Below are 21,891 nucleotides of genomic sequence, written 5' to 3'. Positions count from 1 at the left end.
AGAGATATTCAATTTTTTGTTTTGAGTGCAACACAATAAATCTTTGAACTATACATGTAAGTTCTATTTATTTATTATAAGTAAATTATAAAAATTAGAAGCCATAACAACCTATTAGATATCTGAAAACTAAAAAAAAGGAAAAAAATAGATTTATTTATAATTTCAAATGAAGTATCAGAATTAAAATGTGATCACTTATCGATTATGGTGTCAGAGACAAAGGGTTAGAATTGAGTGTAGTGGACACCTGGAACCCAGATTTGATAATAGACCAGAATGACTGGAAGAACTTCTTAATCGTCATACCACCTCAGGTCCATCATTGACACCTGGAATCAGAATTTTTGCAAGGTGGGCACTAAATGTTAACACCTCTCCTGATGTTTCTGATGCAGCCAGTTTTGTTCCTAGATAAGGCATCTGGAAGCAAGAAACTTTAGTAGATATCTTCTTCAACATCTTTGATTGGTAGCATTGTTTCCCTGCCAGAATCCTCCAAGCAAGAGAGAACTCATTGTATTCTCAAGGATACTATCTTAAAAATGGATACTGGACATTTCTAATTGGCAGAAACCTTTTCTTTTTATAATACTTAAAATATACTGGACAAAATGATTCATTTCTGGAATAATATAAAATAAGTAATCCTTTTGCTTGTAATCATTTATCAGTAAGTAAAGAATTGATTATATCCCATGAACCCACTCAGTCTTCTACTGCCTAAGTACCAAGAACAGTTTACTATTTTCAACCTGATAATGTATGCTTCTTAGATAGTCCATCTTTCTAATAAATGCCTTTATCCTTATCTATTTTATTTTTTCAATATTTCTGTATTTGGCTGATATACTGATTACACAGTATGCCACATGCTATCTTATTGCCTTGGAGAAGTGAGACCTTTACTGCTTTTTAGCCAAACAAAAAACACTTGTGTTTTCACATAACTTCTGCCTTTTAAATTTTTTATATTAAATCTTTATCATAAGTATTCGTTATATTGCCCTCCCCTTCCAATCTTGAATCATTTTCAATTTGCTTATCATGCTATTTATGCTTTCAGCCAAATCTCTGAGACAGCGTTTGATCAAGAAGGTATAATATAATACCTAGGAAGATTCATTAGAAGCAATGGTAGTAGTCCAGGCAGGCTCACTGTCAGAGAGGTCTAAGCAAGAAATTAGTTGAATGTACCAGAGCCAACAGCTAGATTCCAGAATCCAGGAGTCTTGGAACTGACAGTCAACAGAAGCCAGAAAGTTATAGAAGTGAGTGATCTTTAAAATAGAATAAAAGCATATAGATTGCTTTAATGAGAGGTTTCTGTTTTAAAGATATTGAAATAAAAGTTGAATTTCAGGGATGGATGGGCTGAATAGAACTGATTTTCAAGAGTGACATAAGCAGCAAAGTTGATGTGCATTTCATCTAAAGAACTATTTGGGTTATTTAATTTCCTTTGCCTAAAAAATATTGGTCCCACACTTAGTATTAGAATGAACCTACTTGTAGATTTATTATCTGGGTCTAATTGTGGAGCTTGGAGGGGTAATATGATGATAGGGATATAAGCAGCTTGTAAAAGCAATGACACACAGGCATGAACTAACCAAAGGTAGTGATATTTGCACTCTTACTACAGCCTCAACTCTATTTCAATTCATGCATTTGTTTCATTCTCAAGCCAGACAGTTGTCATTGGTAACTCCAAGTATATTCTTAGAAATTATTACATTAAAAAAGGCCTCTTCCCTTCTTTGTCCATATATTAATACCATGCATAGGGCTATTTATCCTCCTATAAAGTCTCAAGCTGTGTTTGGGTCCTGTGCTTATTCTTGAACCAAATAATTTGTTCTGGGGTATGCGGGCTCTCAGTCAGCAGTCTGAGTTACATGATGACCCTCTAGGTGAAGGGTATGCGTATGTGGACACGTGTGCTTCCCTTGTCAGCTTGAAACAAATAATAAATATGAATTAGATTATTTCAGTTTTATTAATTAAATTTTTAAATCTAATATTATCAAATTGTAATTTAGATGTTTATAATTAATAAATATTTGTCTTTATAATTCACCACTTAAAATTGCTTTTAAAGTACAATCTTCTTTGGTTCAGTTTCCTTGTTTTTGTTGGTTTTGATCAACTTAGACTTATTTTATGTTCTTAGCTTTTCTGACATTTTCCTGACTGTTTCAGGAGAGTCTTTTTCGTTTTACAATAAGACTTTTGTCTGTATGTAAATGTATATTATAATTTGTTAAACTAAGTATTTCTGAAAATCAGAGACCAAAATGTATATAACATGTTTTGATAAAAAATATTTTAGGCTCAAAAATAGTAAGTGAAAACATATTTCTCTTTATATGCAGAAATATTTACTTTTTGACATCCATATGCATAAAAACAAAGAAATAATTCAACTTTAAGGATTAATGAACATATTATTTATGGATTCTTGCCTTCTGCAAATACTATTTAATGATTCCCAAATTAAGGGTCAGTATGTAGTTGAATGACCTGAGGTACTTAAGTACTACCCTCCAGTATATCATCCTTGCTTTAAAAGTTAAATTGTCATATGGTAGAACTCTTTGAAATGAACTTTGGGATGCTATCAGAATGAATGCATTCCTAGGAATCACAGTATTTATCCCATTCAGTCTTGATGTAGGTTTAATCAAGGCCCATAAAATGGACACATTCCTCTTAATTTATTGCAAATGTTTATAATTACCCTGAGGGTGTTTTTAAATGTCTGATGACTATAATATTATTAACTCTCTCTCTAGACAGTCTTAAAGTAGTTTATTACTCATTTGGCTACTTTCCAGGTTTCAGTTCTCTCATTTACTTCAATGTACATCAGTAAGTATATAATTAATTCAAGCATCTTAATGAACAATTTTGCTTGCATTTGTATATATTATGTCAGGTAGGTAAAAATAACATATTCTACTGTGATTTGTACATCAATAAAATGTCCTAAAAATATTGATTCAGCATAAAATGACATTTAACCTAAAAAATTATGATCTAATGTTAAAATCTTCTTATCAACAGAAGTTCTTATCAAACTGACAAGTTCTTATCAAACTGATAAGTTTTTATCAAACAGAAAATCTCAGATCAGATCAGTCGCTCAGTCATGTCTGACTCTTTGCAACCCCATGAATCGCAGCACGCCAGGCCTCCCTGTCCATCACCAACTCCCGGAGTTCACTCAGACTCACGTACATCGAGTCAGTGATGCCATCCAGCCATCTCATCCTCTGTCGTCCCCTTCTCCTCTTGCCCCCAATCCCTCACCAGCATCAGAGTCTTTTCCAATGAGTCAACTCTTCACATGAGGTGGCCAAAATACCGGAGTTTAAGCTTTAGCATCATTCCTTCCAAAGAAACCCCAGGGCTGATCTCCTTCAGAATGCACTGCTTGGATCTCCTTGCAGTCCAAGGGACTCTCAAGAGTCTTCTCCAACACCACAATTGAAAAGCATGAATTCTTTGGCGCTCAGCCTTCTTCACAGTCCAACTCTCACATCCTTACATAACCACAGGAAAAACCATAGCCTTGACTAGATGAACCTTTGTTGGCAAAGTAATGTCTCTGCTTTTGAATATGCTATCTAGGTTGGTCATGACTTTCCTTCCAAGGAGTAAGCATCTTTTAATTTCATGGCTGCAGTCACCATCTGTAGTGGTTTTGGAGCCCAGAAAAATAAAGTCTGACACTCTTTCCACTGTTTCCCCATCTATTTCTTTTTTTGTTGTTGTTTTTATATATATATATATATATTTTTTTAATTTTATTTTATTTTTAAACTTTAAATAATTGTATTAGTTTTGCCAAATATCAAAATGAATCCCCATCTATTTCCCATGAAGTGATGGGACTGGATGCCATGATCTTCATTTTCTGAATGTTGAGCTTTAAGCCAACTTTTTCACTCTCCACTTTTACTTTCATCAAGAGGCTTTTTAGTTCCTCTTCCCTTTCTGCCATAAGGGTGGTGTGATCTACATATCTGAGGTGATTGATATTTCTCCCAGCAATCTTGATTCCAGCTTGTGTTTCTTACAGTCCAGCGTTTCTCATGATGTACTTTGCATATAAGTTAAATAAACAGGGTGACAATATACAGCCTTGACGTACTCCTTTTCCTATTTGGAACCAGTCTGTTGTTCCATGTCCAGTTCTAACTGTTGCTTCCTGACCTGCATGCAAATATCTCAAGAGGCAGATCAGGTGGTCTGGTATTCCCATCTCTTGAAGAATTTTCCACAGTTTATTGTGATCCACACAGTCAAAGGCTTTGGCATAGTCAATAAAGCAGAAATAGATGTTTTTCTGGAACTCTCTTGCTTTTTCGATGATCCAGCGGATGTTGGCAATTTGATCTCTGGTTCCTCTGCCTTTTCTAAAACCAGCTTGAACATCAGGAAGTTCACGGTTCACATATTGCTGAAACCTGGCTTGGAGAATTTTGAGCATTACTTTACTAGCGTGTGAGATGAGTGCAATTGTGAGTAGTTTGAGCATTCTTTGGCATTGCCTTTTTTTGGGATTGGAATGAAAACTGAGGTTTTCCAGTCCTGTGGCCACTGCTGAGTTTTCCAAATTTGCTGGCATAGTGAGTGAAGCACTTTCACAGCATCATCTTTCAGGATTTGGAATAGCTCAACTGGAATTCTATCCCCTCCACTAGCTTTGTTTGTAGTGATGCTTTCTAAGGCCCACTTGACTTCACATTCCAGGATGTCTCACTCTAGGTCAGTCATCACACCATCATGATTATCTGGGTCGTGAAGATCTTTTTTGTACAGTTCTGTGTATTCTTGCTATCTCTTCTTAATATCTTCTGCTTCTGTTAGGTCCATACCATTTCTGTCCTTTATCGAGCCCATCTTTGCATGAAATGTTCCTTTGGTATCTCTGATTTTCTTGAAGAGATCTCTAGTCTTTCCCATTCTGTTGTTTTTCTCTCTTTCTTTGCATTAATCACTGAAATAGGCTTTCTTATCTCTTCTTGCTATTCTTTGGAACTCTGTATTCAGATGTTTATATCTTTCCTTCTCCTTTGCTTTTCGCTTCTCTTCTTTTCACAGCTATTTGTAAGGCCTCCCCAGACAGCCATTTTGCTTTTTTGCATTTCTTTTCCATGGGGATGGTCTTGATCCCTGTCTCCTGTACAATGTCACGAACCTCATTCCATAGTTCATCAGGCACTCTACCTATCAGGTCTAGTCCCTTAAATCTATTTCTTACTTCCACTGTATAATCATAAGGGATTTGATTTAGGTCATACCTGAATGGTCTAGTGGTTTTCCCTACTTTCTTCAATTTAAGTCTGAATTTGGCAATAAGGAGTTCATGGTCTGAGCCACAGTCAGCTCCTGGTCTTGTTTTTGCTGACTGTATGGAGCTTCTCCATCTTTGGCTGCAAAGAATATAATCAATCTGATTTCGGTGTTGACCATCCGGTGATGTCCATGTATAGAGTCTTCTCTTGTGTTGTTGGAAGAGGGTGTTTGTTATGACCAGTGCATTTTCTTGGCAAAACCCTATGAGTCTTTGCCCTGCTTCATTCTGTATTCCAAGGCCAAATTTGCCTGTTGCTCCAGGTGTTTCTTGACTTCCTACTTTTGCATTCCAGTCCCCTATAATGAAAAGGACATCTTTTTTGGGTGTGAGTTCTAAAAGGTCTTGTAGGTCTTCATAGAACCATTCAACTTCAGCTTATTCAGTGTTACTGGTTGGGGCATAGACTTGGATTACTGTGATATTGAATGGTTTGCCTTGCAAACAAACAGAGATCATTCTGTCGTTTTTGAGATTGCATCCAAGTACTGCATTTCGGACTCTTTTGTTGACCATGATGGCTACTCCGTTTCTTCTGAGGGATTCCTGCCCGCAGTAGTAGATATAATGGTCATCTGAGTTAAATTCACCCGTTCCAGTCCATTTGAGTTCGCTGATTCCTAGAATGTCAACATTCACTCTTGCCATCTCTTGTTTGACCACTTCCAATTTGCCTTGATTCATGGACCTGACATTCCAGGTTCCTATGCAATATTGCTCTTTACATCATCGGACCTTGCTTCTATCACCAGTCGCATCCACAGCTGGGTATTCTTTTTGCTTTGGCTCCATCCCTTCATTCTTTCTGGAGTTATTTCTCCACCGATCTCCAGTAGCATATTGTGCATCTACTGACCTGGGGAGTTTCTCTTTCAGTATCCTATCATTTTGCCTTTTCATACTGTTCATGGGGTTCTCAAGGCAAGAATACTGAAGTGGTTTGCCAGTCCTTTCTCCAGTGGACCACATGCTGTCAGATCTCTCCACCATGACCCGCCCATCTTGGGTTGCCCCACGGGGATGGCTTAGTTTCACTGAGTTAGACAAGGCTGTGGTCCTAGTGTGATTCTATTGACTAGTTTTCTGTGTTATGGTTTCAGTGTGTTTGCCCTCTGATGCCCTCTTGCAACATCTACCGTCTTACTTGGGTTTCTCTTACCTTGGGCGTGGCGTATCTCTTCATGGCTGCTCCAGCAAAGTGCAGCCCTTGCTCCTTACCTTGGAAAATCTCAGTGGGTCACTATTGCTTAACTATATAATCTCATAAAGCACACTATTATCTTTATTTTTTAAATATAGTACAAGCGACAGGAAATACTCAATTAATGATTCAAATTATTTTGAAGTAAGGGTTGATTAAAAGCCTTTTTCCCCCCTGAGGAAACAAGGCAGTTACAGATTAATCTGGCTATTTATTCTTTGGGAAATTCCACTCAGCTTAATGATGTATCTCACGTGTCCAGTAGTATGATGTATTTCTTTTTATCTAAAAAAAAAAAAAAAAACATAAGAATCTAAATATTAATTTTAAAGCTTAGCATTCTGTCATAATTTCAAAACACCAAGCTTCGCTGAATGAATTCTGAAGTCTCCTGCCCAGTGAAGTCTTCAGTGCATTAAGTGATTAAAAATGATTAAATGCACCTAATCTGCTCAAATTGGGGAGAAAGATGAGTAGAGGAAAAGAAAAATCAGACATACAAAGCCTCAGTGAAAAATCTTTTCTTCTACCAAATTCTGTATTTTAAAAGAATTATTTGAATACAATGATAAGGCTAAGACTTACTGTTTGAAATGTTCCAGAGAATATCACTAAATTTAAGTTGCAACTACAGTTTTTAAAATGAATAGTATTGTATGATTTTTCTATCTGTGAAAGGGTCTATGTTATCATCAGCTATGTAAAGAGCAAACGTATAGAGGGCAGGGATCGTCTTACTCATCATTCCCTCCCAGGTACCTCTCACAGTGCTTGGCACATATTAAGCGGAGACTAGATTCCAAAAGAGATTTCTTTGATGCTGACTACTGGTTTAGGATGAACAGTAAGATATATATCTGGTTTGTGAGTCAGTTTAGAAATGTATTTATACATTTTATTCTGTTATCCCCTGGGATTTTTCTACCCTAATCTACTTAATTATAAGCCATGTTTAGAGAGAAATTAAGTTTAATCTTACACTAATGATTATAATAAAGCTATCATTCTGCACAATTTAATAAAACAAATCATTGTACTTCAATCAGTCACTACCTCCTAGAGAGTTATTGTGGGAAGTTGGTCTAACTAGGCAACAGTTATCACAGAAATTGCTAGACTATCAAATTCTAAAGGCATTACCTGAATCAACTTTTAGTCCTTATTATGATTTTTTGTTTATTTTCCATTTTTCTGTAGGAAAGGACAGCAGAAGAAAATCATGAACAAGGGGGATTTTTTACTGGGTTAATATAATATTGATAATGAAAATGTACCTTGCATAGAAATTTGCAGTTTACAAACTGTTTTAATATTGCATGTGTGCTAAGTGGCTTCAGTTGTATCTGACTCTTTGTAACCCTATGGACTGTAGCTTGCCAGGCTCTTCTGTCCAAGGGATTCTCCAAGCAAGAATACTGGAGCATGTTCCCATGCCTTCTCCAGAGGATCTTCCCAACCCAGGGATGGAACCTGCGTCTCTTATGTCTCCTGCATTGGCAGGCGTGTTCTTCACCACTAGCACCACCTGGGAATCCCTGCTTTAATATTTCACACACTTTATTTCCTTTTATTAGAGTAACTCAATAATTGAGTGTTATAATTTTCTTTTTTGTACCAATAAAGTCGGGTTAGCTGTTACTTTTCCTCAGCTTCCATTCCTTTGATTTTTACATTTCTTTAATTGGCATTGATCACATTAAAACAATTACTTGTCTAAATTGTTATTCCCTCCACTATACTGGATGTACCTCAAATACAGGAACTATACCTTCACCTTCATTATCAAACTACCAGATATTTATCAGAAGACTGTGTATAGTCAGTATCCTTTCTCTTGCAAGTGACTGAAGCTCATTTCAAACTATATAAGAAAAAAGTGAAAAAAAAAAAAAAGAATATTTTTTCAATTGAGTTATGCAGTTGGGAAGTCTAAGAAATAGCTGGCTTGCCTCTTTCACTTTCACTCATTGGCTACATTCTTCATTTCACACTAGACATGTTGGCTCTTGCAGTTCCTAAACTGCATCATTATAACTTGTGATACAAAAGAAGGAACATCTATTTTTCATTACTCATATCAAATTTCAATCTTGTTTGAATCCTGTGACTATCTGTGAGCTAATTAATTAGGCCAAAGACCATGGAGAGCTCATATTGTTAAAATCAAGATCTAAGGAAGGCTATGTTTCTTTCTAAAGGTTCTTGGGGAGAACCCCTTTTCTTGCCTTTTTTAGGGACCATCCACATTTATTCTTTCAAGATCCCCTTTCTTCATCTTCAAAGCCAGCAACATTCATCTCTGAACTTCCCAGAAGTCTCAGCTTATTCTTCAGTAGTCAGATCTACATCTGACTTTCTTTTTCTGCCTTCTTCCTTTAACTCTAAGTCCTTAGAATTATACTGCTGCTGCTGCTAAGTCACTTCAGTCGTGTCTGACTCTGTGCTACCCCAGAGACAGCAGCCCACCAGGCTCCCCTGTCCCTGGGATTCTCCAGGCAGGAACACTGGAGTGGGTTGCCATTTCCTTCTCCAGTGCATGAAAGTGAAAAGTGAAAGTGAAGTCGCTCAGTCGTGTCTGACTCTTGGTGACCCCATGGACTGCAGCCTTCCAGGCTCCTCCGTCCATGGGATTTTCCAGGCAAGAGTACTGGAGTGGGGTGCCATTGTATTATACTAGTCCCACTGAAGTAATAGGAGATGACTCCCTATCGTAAGGTCAGGTATTGACAAACCTCAATGTCATCTAAAGCATTAATTCCTCTGTATATAACCTAACCTATTCATAGATTCCAGGGATTAGGACTTGGGTATCTTTGGGAGGTCATATTCCACTTCCTTTATCTTCACTGTTGTTCAGTCACTCAGTGGTGACCAATTCTTTGCGACCCAGTGGACTGTAGCACACCAGGCCTCCCTGTCCTCCACTATCTCCCAGAGTTTGCTCAAATTCATGTCCATTGAGTCAGTGATGTTATCTAACCATCTCATCCTCTGCTGCCCTCTTCTCCATTTGCATTCAGTCTTTCCCAGGATCAGAGGTTTCCCAGTGAGTCAGTTCTTCGCATCAGGTGGCCAAAGTATTGAAGCTTTAGATTCAGCATCAGTCCTTCCAATGAATATTCAGCACTGATTTCCTTTAGGATTGACTCATTTGATCTCTTTGCCGTCCAAGGGACTCTCAAGTCTTCTCTGGTCTACTGGAGAAAGATGACAACCCACTCCAGCATTCTTCCCATGAGAATCCCATGAACAGTACGAAACTTTCCTTTATAGAGTCCAAGAAAAAAAGTCTTTTTTTGTCCTAATCTTATGGTTAGTGACTTACTTCATGAGCTTCTACCACTTGCTATTATATAATTATCTGATCAATAGAATGAATAATCACAAGGAACAACTGAAATTACTATTTAAATTTTTGGTATCAATGAATAGCATCTAGTAACACCCACAGGCCTAAAAGCTTTATGAGGTCAGATATCACCATTTATCTTTTTAATTTCTGTAAACTGAAGCACTTTACTCATTTTTTGCCAACTAACAGTAATACAGATGGTGTCGCTGAATAATAATGATGGTTGATCGTATTCACAAATTGACAAAGCCAAAGGCACACTCTGTTTTTTAATGACTTTTCCACATTGCATTTAATAGTGTGATTCAGATTCTTCTCACATCAAACTTACAATTGCTATATATCATGAGTGTTTGGTGTTATTTTCAATTAACCCAAACTATTATTATTTAACTTCTACATTCCAAGAGTCTAAAACATTACACTTGCCATTTTGGGTAGCTAGCCATCTAAATTTTAGGCAATTCTATCCTATTGGTGGGTGATCTCTTAAGAAGCAATTGGGAACTATTATTAAAAATAATAGCACCTACCATGTTTTAGGCTTCCCTGATGGTTCAGTGGTAAAGAATCTGCCCGCAATGTGGGATACCTGGGTTTGATTCCTGGGTCAGGAGGATCCCCTGGAGAATGGGATGACTATCCATGCAGCATTTTTGCCTGGAGAATTCCATGAACAGAGGAGCCTTTGGGGGTTGCAAAGAGTTGAACAAGACTGAGTGACTAACACATGCACACCAGATTTTAGACTTTACAACTGGATTTTCCATGCAGACACACACACACACACACACATCACCACCCTCACTAATTAATCTTTCAAGACATTTATAAATATAAATATTTATTCATTTATAGATCAGAATTTTTTTTTTGAAAATTTTATAATCACTTATCTAGGCAGTGATAACTAGAATTACAGACTAAGAACACAGAGAAATAATAGAAATCTTTTATCACATCACTTTTCTGGCCAAATAACAATACACATAGTACTAAATTTCTGGTCAAACATAAAAGATAAAAAAGTCATAGTGTTTTAAATGAAGGGAAAGTCATTTACAAGCTGAATTGGAATCATGCTAAATCACTCTCAGACTGCTTTTCATTCTACACACATAGCCCATCATCTACTTAGATCCTCTACTTAAAATTTTTAAGAGATTAAAGCTGCATTTAAGATAATGTCAAAACCTCTTTCTGGGTCTCACCAGGATCCACCTCATCTGACCTTCTTTCTCCACACAGCTTCACCTAACTCTCCCCTCCTTCTTGCTTACTGGGCTGCAGCTATGCAGGAATCCTTTAGGTACTTTAGACACCAGCTCTTCATTGCCTCGGGGCATCTTCCCAGGCTGTTGTCCTCTCGTCTTGTCTGCTTGCTTGAGCAGTGTCTTCTCATCCTTTAGATCACAGTTTAAACACCACTTTTCTAAAGGAAACTTCCTTGAGTAGTCTAACTAAAACAGAGCCTCCTTCACACCCTGTCAGTCTCTCCCAGCACACCTCGTTTCCTTCACAGCACTTAGTGTGAGTTGTATGTGCCAGTGTGTTTACTTGTCTGTTGCGTGTCTCAGTATAGGGAAGGGTGTTCACTGTTGAGTTCTGAACACACAGGATTGGTGACTATATTCAATGATTAGTCAATTGAATTGACTTGAATTTGAAACAATTTTCTTTTTCTCAAAACTAAGAGTATAAGTGATCTGAAGCTTTATGCTCTGGTGTTTTCTGAACATCTCTATTCCAATGTATTTTTGGTTTTGTCTGTCATATTTTTGTGCACAGTTAAGTGATTCAAACTAAAGAAATAATAACTTACAATTCAAAATTGAGGATCTGCTCTGACACATATTTTAAAGGTATATTGGTTCTGAGTTGGGGCCCAGGCTTCTGCATTTTTAATAAGATTTTCAAGTGATTCTGATTCACAGCAGAGTTTGAGGAGGCCTGCTTGAGTGTGAACATGTCCTGTTATGTGTCTACCTGTATCTGCTAAATTTCATCAGATCTAACCCTTTGTTTAATCCATGCTTGAAATCCTTACATCCTTAGGAACTTTCTGACCTGGATATTTAATGAATACATAATACCGTTATTATTCAAACTCTTTTATCTCTTGTTCTGCTCTAGATGAGGTTTTATTCTTTTAAGCTACTGCAATGCTGACATCTGGGTTTATAATTTAATTAGGAATAAGGAATCTAAGGTAGAATTTACACAGTTATCTATTCTGAAGAGTTTGAGAGTCATCAGATAACTGGACATATAATGTTTGTAGTAATTGTTTTAAAATAAAGCTAATCATAAGAAGAAAGCAAATTTTAAAATTATTACTAGTTTTTAACCTGCAAATATAAATTTTGGTTATGAACAAATGTTAGTTTCCAAATCTGTGACTTTGTTTTCTTATTCTGTTGGCTTATTGCTTTCACTTGCTAATGTATTGAAAAACATATGACCTTATTATTGCTCTTAAGAGATACATTTTACATGCATGCACAGTAAGGAGTTTTGAGATATTATAGCCCACTAATAATAAGCAACCTACAATCCCATTCACTTATGTTTCACTAGTTTCACTTTTCACATTTTATGTCATGGGCATATACAGAAAAATGTACAGTATTTTATAGTTAAAGCAAATGTACTATATTAAGATTATATTGTGCCAGGTACATCTTCCAATCATATTTATCAATGTATAGATCCCTTCTTCTACAAATAGTCAGTGTGGTACTAGCAAAAAATATTTGTGACATTTCAGGCACTTGTTGGTACTTAAATATACATCAAAATACAAATTTATAAATATTTTATTTAGATTCCATTTTACCATCCTTATTTAGGTGTAAAATGAACACAATGCTTTATTTGATAATCTTTCAGAAATTCTCTTATTTGGGGATGAGTGTGGAAGTATTTTGTTAAAAATGCATGTTTTACACACAAAGTATATTCCATGTACTCTTAGGGGTAGGGGGGAAGAATCTCTACCAAGTTGGCAGGATTTGAGTAAGGGAGATAGTGAAGTGTAAAGTGCAAGGCGCTCAGTCTTGTCTGACTCTGCGACCCTATGGACAGTAGCCTGCCAGGCTCCTTTGCCCATGGGATTCTGCAGGCAAGAATATGGAGTGGGTTGCCATTTCCTTCTCCAGGGGAACTTCCCAACTCAGGGATCAAACCTCCGTCTCCTGCATTGCAGGCAGATTCTTTACTGTCTGAGCCACCAGGGAAGCCCAAGGAGGTAGTAGTATTCATAAAACAAGCAAAAGTTTAGCTGTTCTATTTCTGACCTGAGATCCTTTGAAGATAACCTCTCAAAACCCTCTTTCAATTAAGATTGAAAATGTCAAGTTTACTGATAGCATTGCCCATTTTAAGAAACAGTAGTAATCTTGATTCAGATTCATCAGCCATTAATAATATTCATGTTTTGCCTGAGGTTAGTATCACTCTTTTAATATGGAGGAAAAATAAAGAACGTAATTTCTTATCTCACATTTGCTTTAGGGAAGTAAGGATCTTCCCCAACCACCTCCCTTTATGTTGCTCTAACATTTTCCAGAGGTGAGATCATTTAGAAAGTTCAGTGGTGTGAAATTAATTTTTAAAATAACAATACATTTTTCATCTAAACACATTAAATTCTATTCAACCTTAACCGTATCTGAGAGTTCCATCAGCTACTCCATTAGTAGTTTAAACAGCCTACAATATTGAACAATAAACTATATTGATATAAGTGAAATAGCTTTTATCTCCCTTCCATGCTTTAATTCACACGTTGATGGGCTTTTGATGTTCCTAGATATCCGTGGAATCCAGGAGTTTCTGGACAAAGTGTCTCAGCAGGGGATGGATGTTGCACTTCAGAAGGTGGAAAACAACATCAATAAGATGATCACCACGCTGTTTGACACCATGAGAATAGAGGAATTGAATCGCTATCGAGACACTCTTAGGCGAGCGATCCTTGTTATGAATCCTGCCACAGCCAAATCCTTCATAACTGAGGTAAGTAAAAATTGTCATGGACTGGGAATAGGGTGTAAAAATTAAATGTTTCAGAATAGATCCCACAGAGGAGATGAAAATTAAGAGCAGTGTGAGGGAATTAACTACACCACTCTCATTAGCACTAATTGAGGTAGCACAGTGAATTCCTTGTTCATCACATTTACCCCGTACTGTCCAGTTAATTGCTAAGAATGCTTTGTATTTATATGTATTTAGGCACCTATCCAGGATGACTTTAAGAATTCTTATGGGGATTTAGAAGTGCTGCTCACCTGAATGGATTTCACAAATTGTCTAATATTGATACTTAAATTTTTTATGCAAGTTAAAATTTTACTTCTGAGAAAAGATTTACTTGAGTTAAAGCCATTCTTGCCTAAACATGATTCCTACTATGAAAACATACAGCAGGTTCTTCTCCTCTATATTCAGAACTCTGTAGCAAGACAAATAATTGAAACTGTCTGAAACTCTGCAAAGTGATGACCATTGAGCATTTTATGGTGCTGGATCATCAAAATTTGAATTGTATCTGTACCTTTGGCTAGAAGCTCTGAAACTTTGTAAAAATACAGTTGAGAATATTTGATCTCTATATTCTAAAATCTTTGATATTCCCTTAAAAACGATTATTGTCAAGTAATTTTTGTGATCACATTTTTAACTATATATAGTGCTGATATTAGTCATGATGTTACATACTTTCACATGGATTTTATTATTAGTTTTAAAATTTGGGGCGACTTTATTTCACTAATACAGTTTTCTTCACTTCTCCAATGTGTTTTCTTTAGCTCCCAAAGTACTGATGTAAAGCCTCCAAATTAAGAATGTGTTAGAAGTTCTTTGACACTCTATAATATAATTGGTATCAGAGAACTTGAAGCAGAATATAAATCACTAAGAAGAATAAAACTTGGGAAATATCTATAATACATTTTTTATTTTAATAGAAAACTTTGTTACTCAGTTTAAGATCAAATATAGAACTTTGACCTTTCTAGGTCTAGCAAGTAACTCGGAGAGTCTCACTGAAGCACTAAATGTTTCCCCAATAGAAAGAGTATTTCCATTTTACAAGAGTTTGTTCTTTCCTTCAAGAAACACAAAATCTGCTAGAAGGCTGAGGGCAAATATATAAGGGCATATAATATAAATTGGAATCTTAAAATTATAATAAATAAGGTTGAAGTATCTATGGTCACTTTTGGTTGGGAAGATCAGAGAAGGCTTCATTGAGAGGGCATGTTTGAACCAGACTCAGTGGCATAAGTACTAATTCACAAAAGAGAAATTGTAGCCAATACACAGGTACAAGACCATGTCAGTCACATTCTGGTGGAGTGATGCCCACAAATTACTTAATAGTTTTGAGCTCCCATTTTGTCATCAGTAAAATGGGAATATTATTGATTTCAACTTATTATATTTGTAATGTAGATTAATGAGATATAATAAGCCTTAAAGGAGTGATTGGACAGCTGGCACCTAGCAGATGCTTAAGAAATGGTAACTTCTAGATCATATTTTGATAGGTGTACATATGTATCTAGTAGTATGTAGTACCTACCTGACACTTAGCAGGTGCTTTGGCCCCCTGTTCTTAACTCTGAAGTTTGACACTTGTAATAATCTGCTGCTTCCATCTTTTTTCTCAAATACATAAATCTATGTTTGTGATTTTCCTGAGAGATATATCTCCCTTCCTCTACCCAAACACCATTTTTCCCCACTCATTTTGTCCTTTACAACTGATTTTATGTATAGTCTCTGTATATCTATAATCTCTAAACTATGGGCTGGGTTTAAGGTCTCAAGCCTTTATACTCTTCTCTGATCTATGTAGTGGTCCCTGCTTCTCCATTAGCTGTTCTCAAACACTTTGTACCTTGATTCTGCTCTCTCATGAGTTCCAGAAACATTTCCCACTTAGAGAATAGACTGACCCCTTAAGTCCTAGACACAGCTCATTCAAAAGGCAAGTAGCACCGAATTTAAAAGTCAAGTAGCATCAGAGGTCTGGAGACGCACAGAATGGTTACTGACTTAGAGGATTACTTATTTAGTGGAGGAGGCAAGCATGTAACTAAATAATAAAATGTGAAAGAAAAATACTATTATAGTGATGGGTAAGTATTGCTCTGGAATTCGATAGGAGAACTCACTAAGTCTGCAGGGAGTTTAGCTGGGGTCAGGAGATGTTTCACAGAGAATTTGCTTTACCAGAGTGGTGCGAAATGAATAAGAATGTATTAGGCAGACAGTGATAGGCAAATGAAACTTCATTCTGTGTGTTTGTGTATTTGTGTGTGTGTGCACAGTCGTGTGTGTGAGAGAGAAAGAGGTGGGCGGGGAGATGGACAGAATTTTAAAAAGGACATACAGTTGAGGGTTTTATAATGAAAAGCAAGAATCCTTTGGTCTACCTATTTCTCCATCCAGTTATACTTTTCAGAAATAATTACTTTTTTTAGACAAAACAATAATTCGTTCAGGTTTTTCTGTAAGATCTTTACAAAAAATATAGCATCTTTAAATAGAAACATGTGTGTGTGAGTGCTCAGTCACTTCAGTCTGTCCAACCCTCTGTGACCCTACAGATTGTAGCCTGCCAGAATCCTCTGTCCATGGAATTCTCCAGGCAAGAATAATAGAGTGGATTGCCATGCTCTCCTCGAGGGGACCCTCCCCACTCAGGGATCAAACTGGGTCTCCTGCATTCCAGGCAGATTCTTTACCACTGAGGCACTGGGAAAGCCCCAACTAAAAGCATTTATAAAACCAAAAAGGTTTGCAAAACCCAAATCCTGCATATCATCTAGTAGCAATGGGTCAATATTTACTAATTCAGTGTTCACAGAAATTTATAAAACATAACCTACTCCCATACTTCTCAGTTCCCCACTTCACTTCTGCCTGCCAATTGGCTTGGCATTTCCAGGCATCAGAATTGCTAGGACTTGGCAGGATAGACGTCTGTTCAGTTGCTGCCCCTATGATGATATCAAATCCTGGCTTCTCCCACCATGCTTCAGCAGATGTCACTACTTCGTCTGCTTTTCTTTTTTTAGTTGTTGTTGTTCAGTAGTTAAGTCATGTCCAACTCTTTGCAACCGTATGAACTACAATCTGCCACCCTTCCCTGTCCTTCAGTATCTCCAGGAGTTTGCTCAAACTCATGTCCATTGATTCAGTGATGCCATCCAACAATTTCATCCTCTGTTGCCCTCTTATCCTTTTACCCTCCATCTTTTTCAGCATCAGGGTCTTTTCCAGTGAATCCGCTCTTCACATCTGGTGGCCGAAGTATTGGAGCTTCAGCTTCAACATATGTCCTACCAATGAGTATTCTGTGTTGATTTCCTTTAGGATTGACTAGTTTAATCTCCTTGCTGTCTAAGGGACTCACAAGAGTCTTCACCAGCACCACAATTTGAAAGCATCAATTCTTCAGTGCTAAGCCTTCTTTATCGTCCAACACTCACATCCATACGTGACTACTGGAAAACCATAGCTTTGACTATATGAACCTTTGCCAGTGAAGTAATGTCTCTGTTTTTTAATACACTGTTTAGGTTGTCATAGCTTTTCTTCCAAGGAGCAAGCGTTTTTAGTTTCATGGCTGCAGTCACTGTCCACAGTGATTTTGGAGCCCCCCAAAATAAAGTCTGTCACTGTTTCCATTGTTTCCCCATCTATTTGCTGTGAAGTAATGGGACCAGACGCCATGATCTTAGTTTTTTGAATGTTGAGTTTTAAATCAACTTTTTCACTCTTTCTCTTTCACCCTCATCAAAAGGTTTTTTTATTTCCTCTTTGCTTTCTGCTATTTCAGTAATTTATTTTAAAAAACACTTTTCAGATGGTTTCTGTCCCTTTTTCTCATGGTTATTTGTTTATATATCTATTCAATCCCTTATATTTTATTGGGGTTTTGGAAGATATCCCAATTGACTTTCTTCAGTTATAAATTCCAGAATGTTCCTTCAGAGTTTTGAAGATTATCAGAAGATACTTTAAAGAGCTGTTGTTATAGTTGATAGCATTTCTTAAACGTTTTAGATCTATAAAGTACAACATGTAACATTTTGCCCAAATTCCAAATTTACAGTTGAGAAAATTAAAGACCTCCTTATATGTAATCTGTTCTATTCTCCAACTTTCTCCAGCCACGTTCAACATCTTTGCAAATAGTGCTGATATTGGATGCTAGGAGACTTGCAGAGCTGGAAACTGGTAAAGTAACTTGTCAGCAGGTCAAAGGGGTACATGACTCTCAGGTCCTATGAGATATAGAAATGACTTACAATGGATTACATGATGGAGAGAAAGGCAAATGAAGCTATAAAGGAACTGGTGCATTGGAATAATGGGAAAGAGAGAGGATCTAAATGTTATGATGAGGTCAAAGAAACAGGTTCAGTAAACACTGAAGAGAGGGAGAAGAGAAAGTAAGAAATTCTGGTCAAAGAGAGGGAATAGCAGAATTCCCAGCTTCCTGTATTTTATAAGTTGGCATGGAAATTTGTTAAAATTGTCAAGGAAAATATCAACTTAAAAGTCAAAAGAATAAGTTTTAAAAAAGAAATTGCTCACTTAGCATTGTCATTTAATTCCTACAGGAGAAAATGGGCATATCAATTCTGTTTGCATTTTTTTTTTCTGTCCCTGGAGCAATTATATGGCTTTGAGTTAATTATGCTCCCTCTGAAGTCTTAGAAATTTAATATATTACATGTCTACAATTAGTGCTCCACCTCTCATTCAAGATTTCAAAGCTTGAATAAAAATACTGCAGTTATGTGCTGCTGAGTAAATCAACCTGCTGTGATATTGATGGAAAATTGTTATCACAATGTTCCTGTAACTGTCCTTGAAATGAATATGGGGAAACAAGAGTGCTCACATGGTTTGATTTAAATATAGATTAGGATGATATTTTGAAACAACAGTATTTTTTATATAGGAAAAATGTTACTATGGATGTTATGTAATTTAAACCTTTTCCAGAAAAGGATACATATATCAGAACTTTTGGATCTTAACTTTTAGTTTTCAGGTTTGAGAAGAAAATTCAATTCTTTGAAAATGAGAAGTTCTGTTACTTAAATGGTAATGAATATCATTGTCTATTTGCATTTTTTCCCCAAATTTTCAGAAGAGCCCCAGTTACATAAAATCTGTTTATTCTGCAATAATAAAAGGGAATTATCTTTTACTCCTTAATCACACTTTATGAAATAGTTTTCATTCTGTTGTATTATATCCCAGATAACTTTGATCATGTCAAACAACAAAAAAGCAAAGTTACTTTTTCAAATATATAAGCAGCTTGCCAGAAATAAGCCTTTATGATGGTTTAGAAAACAAGTTGTCTTAGGAATATTGAAAGGTTCCTAGTTACCAAAGGAGTACCCTGAATATTCAAATTGCTATGATAGTTATCTAGTAGCTAGTCAAACAACCCAATTTTTACCAAGAAAAAGAAATTATTTGGAGGTATTATGCAATGTCCATTTTTTTAAGACAAGGCTAATGTAATTATATTAGACAAAGAAACGACTATAATTTTTCCCCAAATATTTTCCTTACATGAAAGTCTCTATAATAATACAGTGTTCATAGATGATTGATATGCATTTTTGAAGTACACTTTTTATTTAACTTTAATGTACATAATTATAGTACATATAACTATGAAATACAACTTAACAAATATCCATGCATCCAGCACCCAAATCAAGAAATAACAAAACTAGCATTCCCAGAGTCCCCTCCTGGGCACCACTCGGTTATAACCTTTTGAAAGTATAACCATTATATTGACTTAAAACACAATAAACTAGTTATGATTTATATTAAACTGTATATGCATAGAAATATACTATATGTCTTTTGTGTGTTTTCTTTTGCTCAACATTATGTTTATAAGGTTAATCCATGTTGAAATAGGTAGGAAAACTTTATTCATTTTATTGCTCTGAAGTATTTCATTATATGAATATGCCACAGTCTATTTAACTTTTACTGATGATTTTTTTTTCAAGTTTTGCTCATTACAATTAGTCAATCTATTCATGTTTTCTTTATTTGTGTGTATTTTTGTTGGGAATGAAATCTCTAGCTCAAGAAGTATGCATAAATTATGTCACTTATTAATGCTAGCTGATACAGCCAGTTTTCCAAACATTTACACCAATTTGGACTTCTACTGGGAGCAGACAGAAGTATTTTAATTTTCTGCTTCCTCACCAACACTTGTTATTTTCCTTTTCTTCATTTTATTTATAGTGGTGGATATGTACTAGATTCATCTTTTATTTTTAATTTGCCTTTTCCTGATGGATGAATCATTATGTATTTATTGACTTTTTAATATTTTGTTTTATGAACTGCTTATTCAAGTCATTTTATTTTCCACCCATGATTATTAGGATCTTTATATATATTAGGGATAAAAGTCCATTGCCAAATATATTTTAAATCCTTTCTCCTATCAACTGTCTTTCCATTCTATATATGGTAAATTTTGATGAATAGAACATCTTATTTCTAATGCAGTCCCTTATTAATTTGCTTTCTTTATAGTTAGTGCTTTTTGTCTTTTTTTTTTAAAGAAAGCTTTCTATTCCAAGATCATGAAGACATATTCTCATTTTTTTTTCTAGAAATTTTGTTTTATCATTTACATTCACATCTGAAGTTAATTTCAAATTGTTTTTCATGGTAGGTGGTGGAGAAACACTTATTTTTCATATGTTGTATGTTATTCATTTCAACACAGGATCAATGTACCTGAATGGAAAATAATGTTAGAGTGAATAAAAAGGGAAGTTAATTAGTGTATTTGAAGTATAGGGCCATTATTCCTATACCACATCTTGTGTCTATCTTTTTTTCTCTCTTAACATGAAGCATATGACTTACGTAGATAATGAAAGGCTATATTGATGATTTTATTGCAATAAATATCTTTATGATTCTATAATAACAAAAGTTAATGGTGCTGGTTTCTATAATAAAAGTTGTAACTCTTTTCATGGGCTCAGTAGGCATGCATCAAGTAGCAGCTAATGGCCAGTCACTCAAAAATACAACTGCTCTATCTGGATATGATTTTTACAATGGCATAGAATTCTAAGAGAAGAAAAATATTTAACTGGCATAAAAAAAAATTCACCAAACCATCCAACAAAAACTGCTTCATTCCTTAGTCTTTTATTATAGTTATCAATTATTATTAAATTGTTCTCAAATCCGAGTTTTTACTTTAGCTCAGTATTATGTTGAACTGAAAGGCAGTTCTGTTACTAGCCAACCCACAGCTTTGGACTTTCTCAAATGAGAAAATATCAAATTGATTTTACTTCCACTTGACCAAAATCATGCATGACAGATCTTACTTGTGTTAACGAGGCCTGAAACTTCTTTAGTATTTGCTTTTCTGGTTGGAGTTCTATTTAACTCTCAGAAGTTCTCTCTGAAGATGGGAATTAGGTTCCAATGAGTCCAAATTTCCAAATAAGATGGATCCAATTCACCTCTTTCCTGTGACCACTGACTTGGGTATTGATCTTGATAGACAGTTTGCTACCGATTCCTCCTAATAATCTGAAGGTCGTTTAACAATTTTGGCAAAATCTAATTTGCTAGTTTTTATTTTTTATTTTTTTTTTAATTTTATTTTATTTTTAAACTTTACATAATTGTATTAGTTTTGCCAAATATCAAAATGAATCCACCACAGGTATACATGTGTTACCCATCCTGAACCCTCCTCCCTCCTCCCTCCCCATACCATCCCTCTGGGTCGTCCCAGTGCACTAGCCCCAAGCATCCAGTATCGTGCATCGAACCTGGACTGGCATCTCGTTTCATACATGATATTATACATGTTTCAATGCTATTCTCCCAAATCTTCCCACCCTCTCCCTCTCCCTTAGAGTCCATAAGACT

At 35.9% G+C, this 21,891-nt stretch overlaps 1 protein-coding gene across 3 annotated transcripts in view; it reads left to right on the top strand.

The window, feature by feature from the left end:
- Positions 1-21,891, top strand: part of GRID2 (glutamate ionotropic receptor delta type subunit 2) — a 1,644,075-nt gene that overhangs the window by 846,907 nt on the left and 775,277 nt on the right. For all 3 annotated transcript variants that reach the window (XM_027544060.1, XM_027544061.1, XM_027544059.1), the window contains exon 4: positions 13,727-13,932. In XM_027544060.1, the coding sequence (XP_027399861.1) occupies positions 13,727-13,932 (206 nt within the window). The remainder of the gene's footprint in view (positions 1-13,726; positions 13,933-21,891) is intronic.

The sequence above is a fragment of the Bos indicus x Bos taurus genome, chromosome 6 (assembly GCF_003369695.1).
Source record: "Bos indicus x Bos taurus breed Angus x Brahman F1 hybrid chromosome 6, Bos_hybrid_MaternalHap_v2.0, whole genome shotgun sequence".
Classification (NCBI taxonomy): Eukaryota; Metazoa; Chordata; class Mammalia; order Artiodactyla; family Bovidae; genus Bos; species Bos indicus x Bos taurus.
Note: the sequence above shows the minus strand (reverse complement) of the source record. Positions and strands in the feature narration are given on the sequence as shown.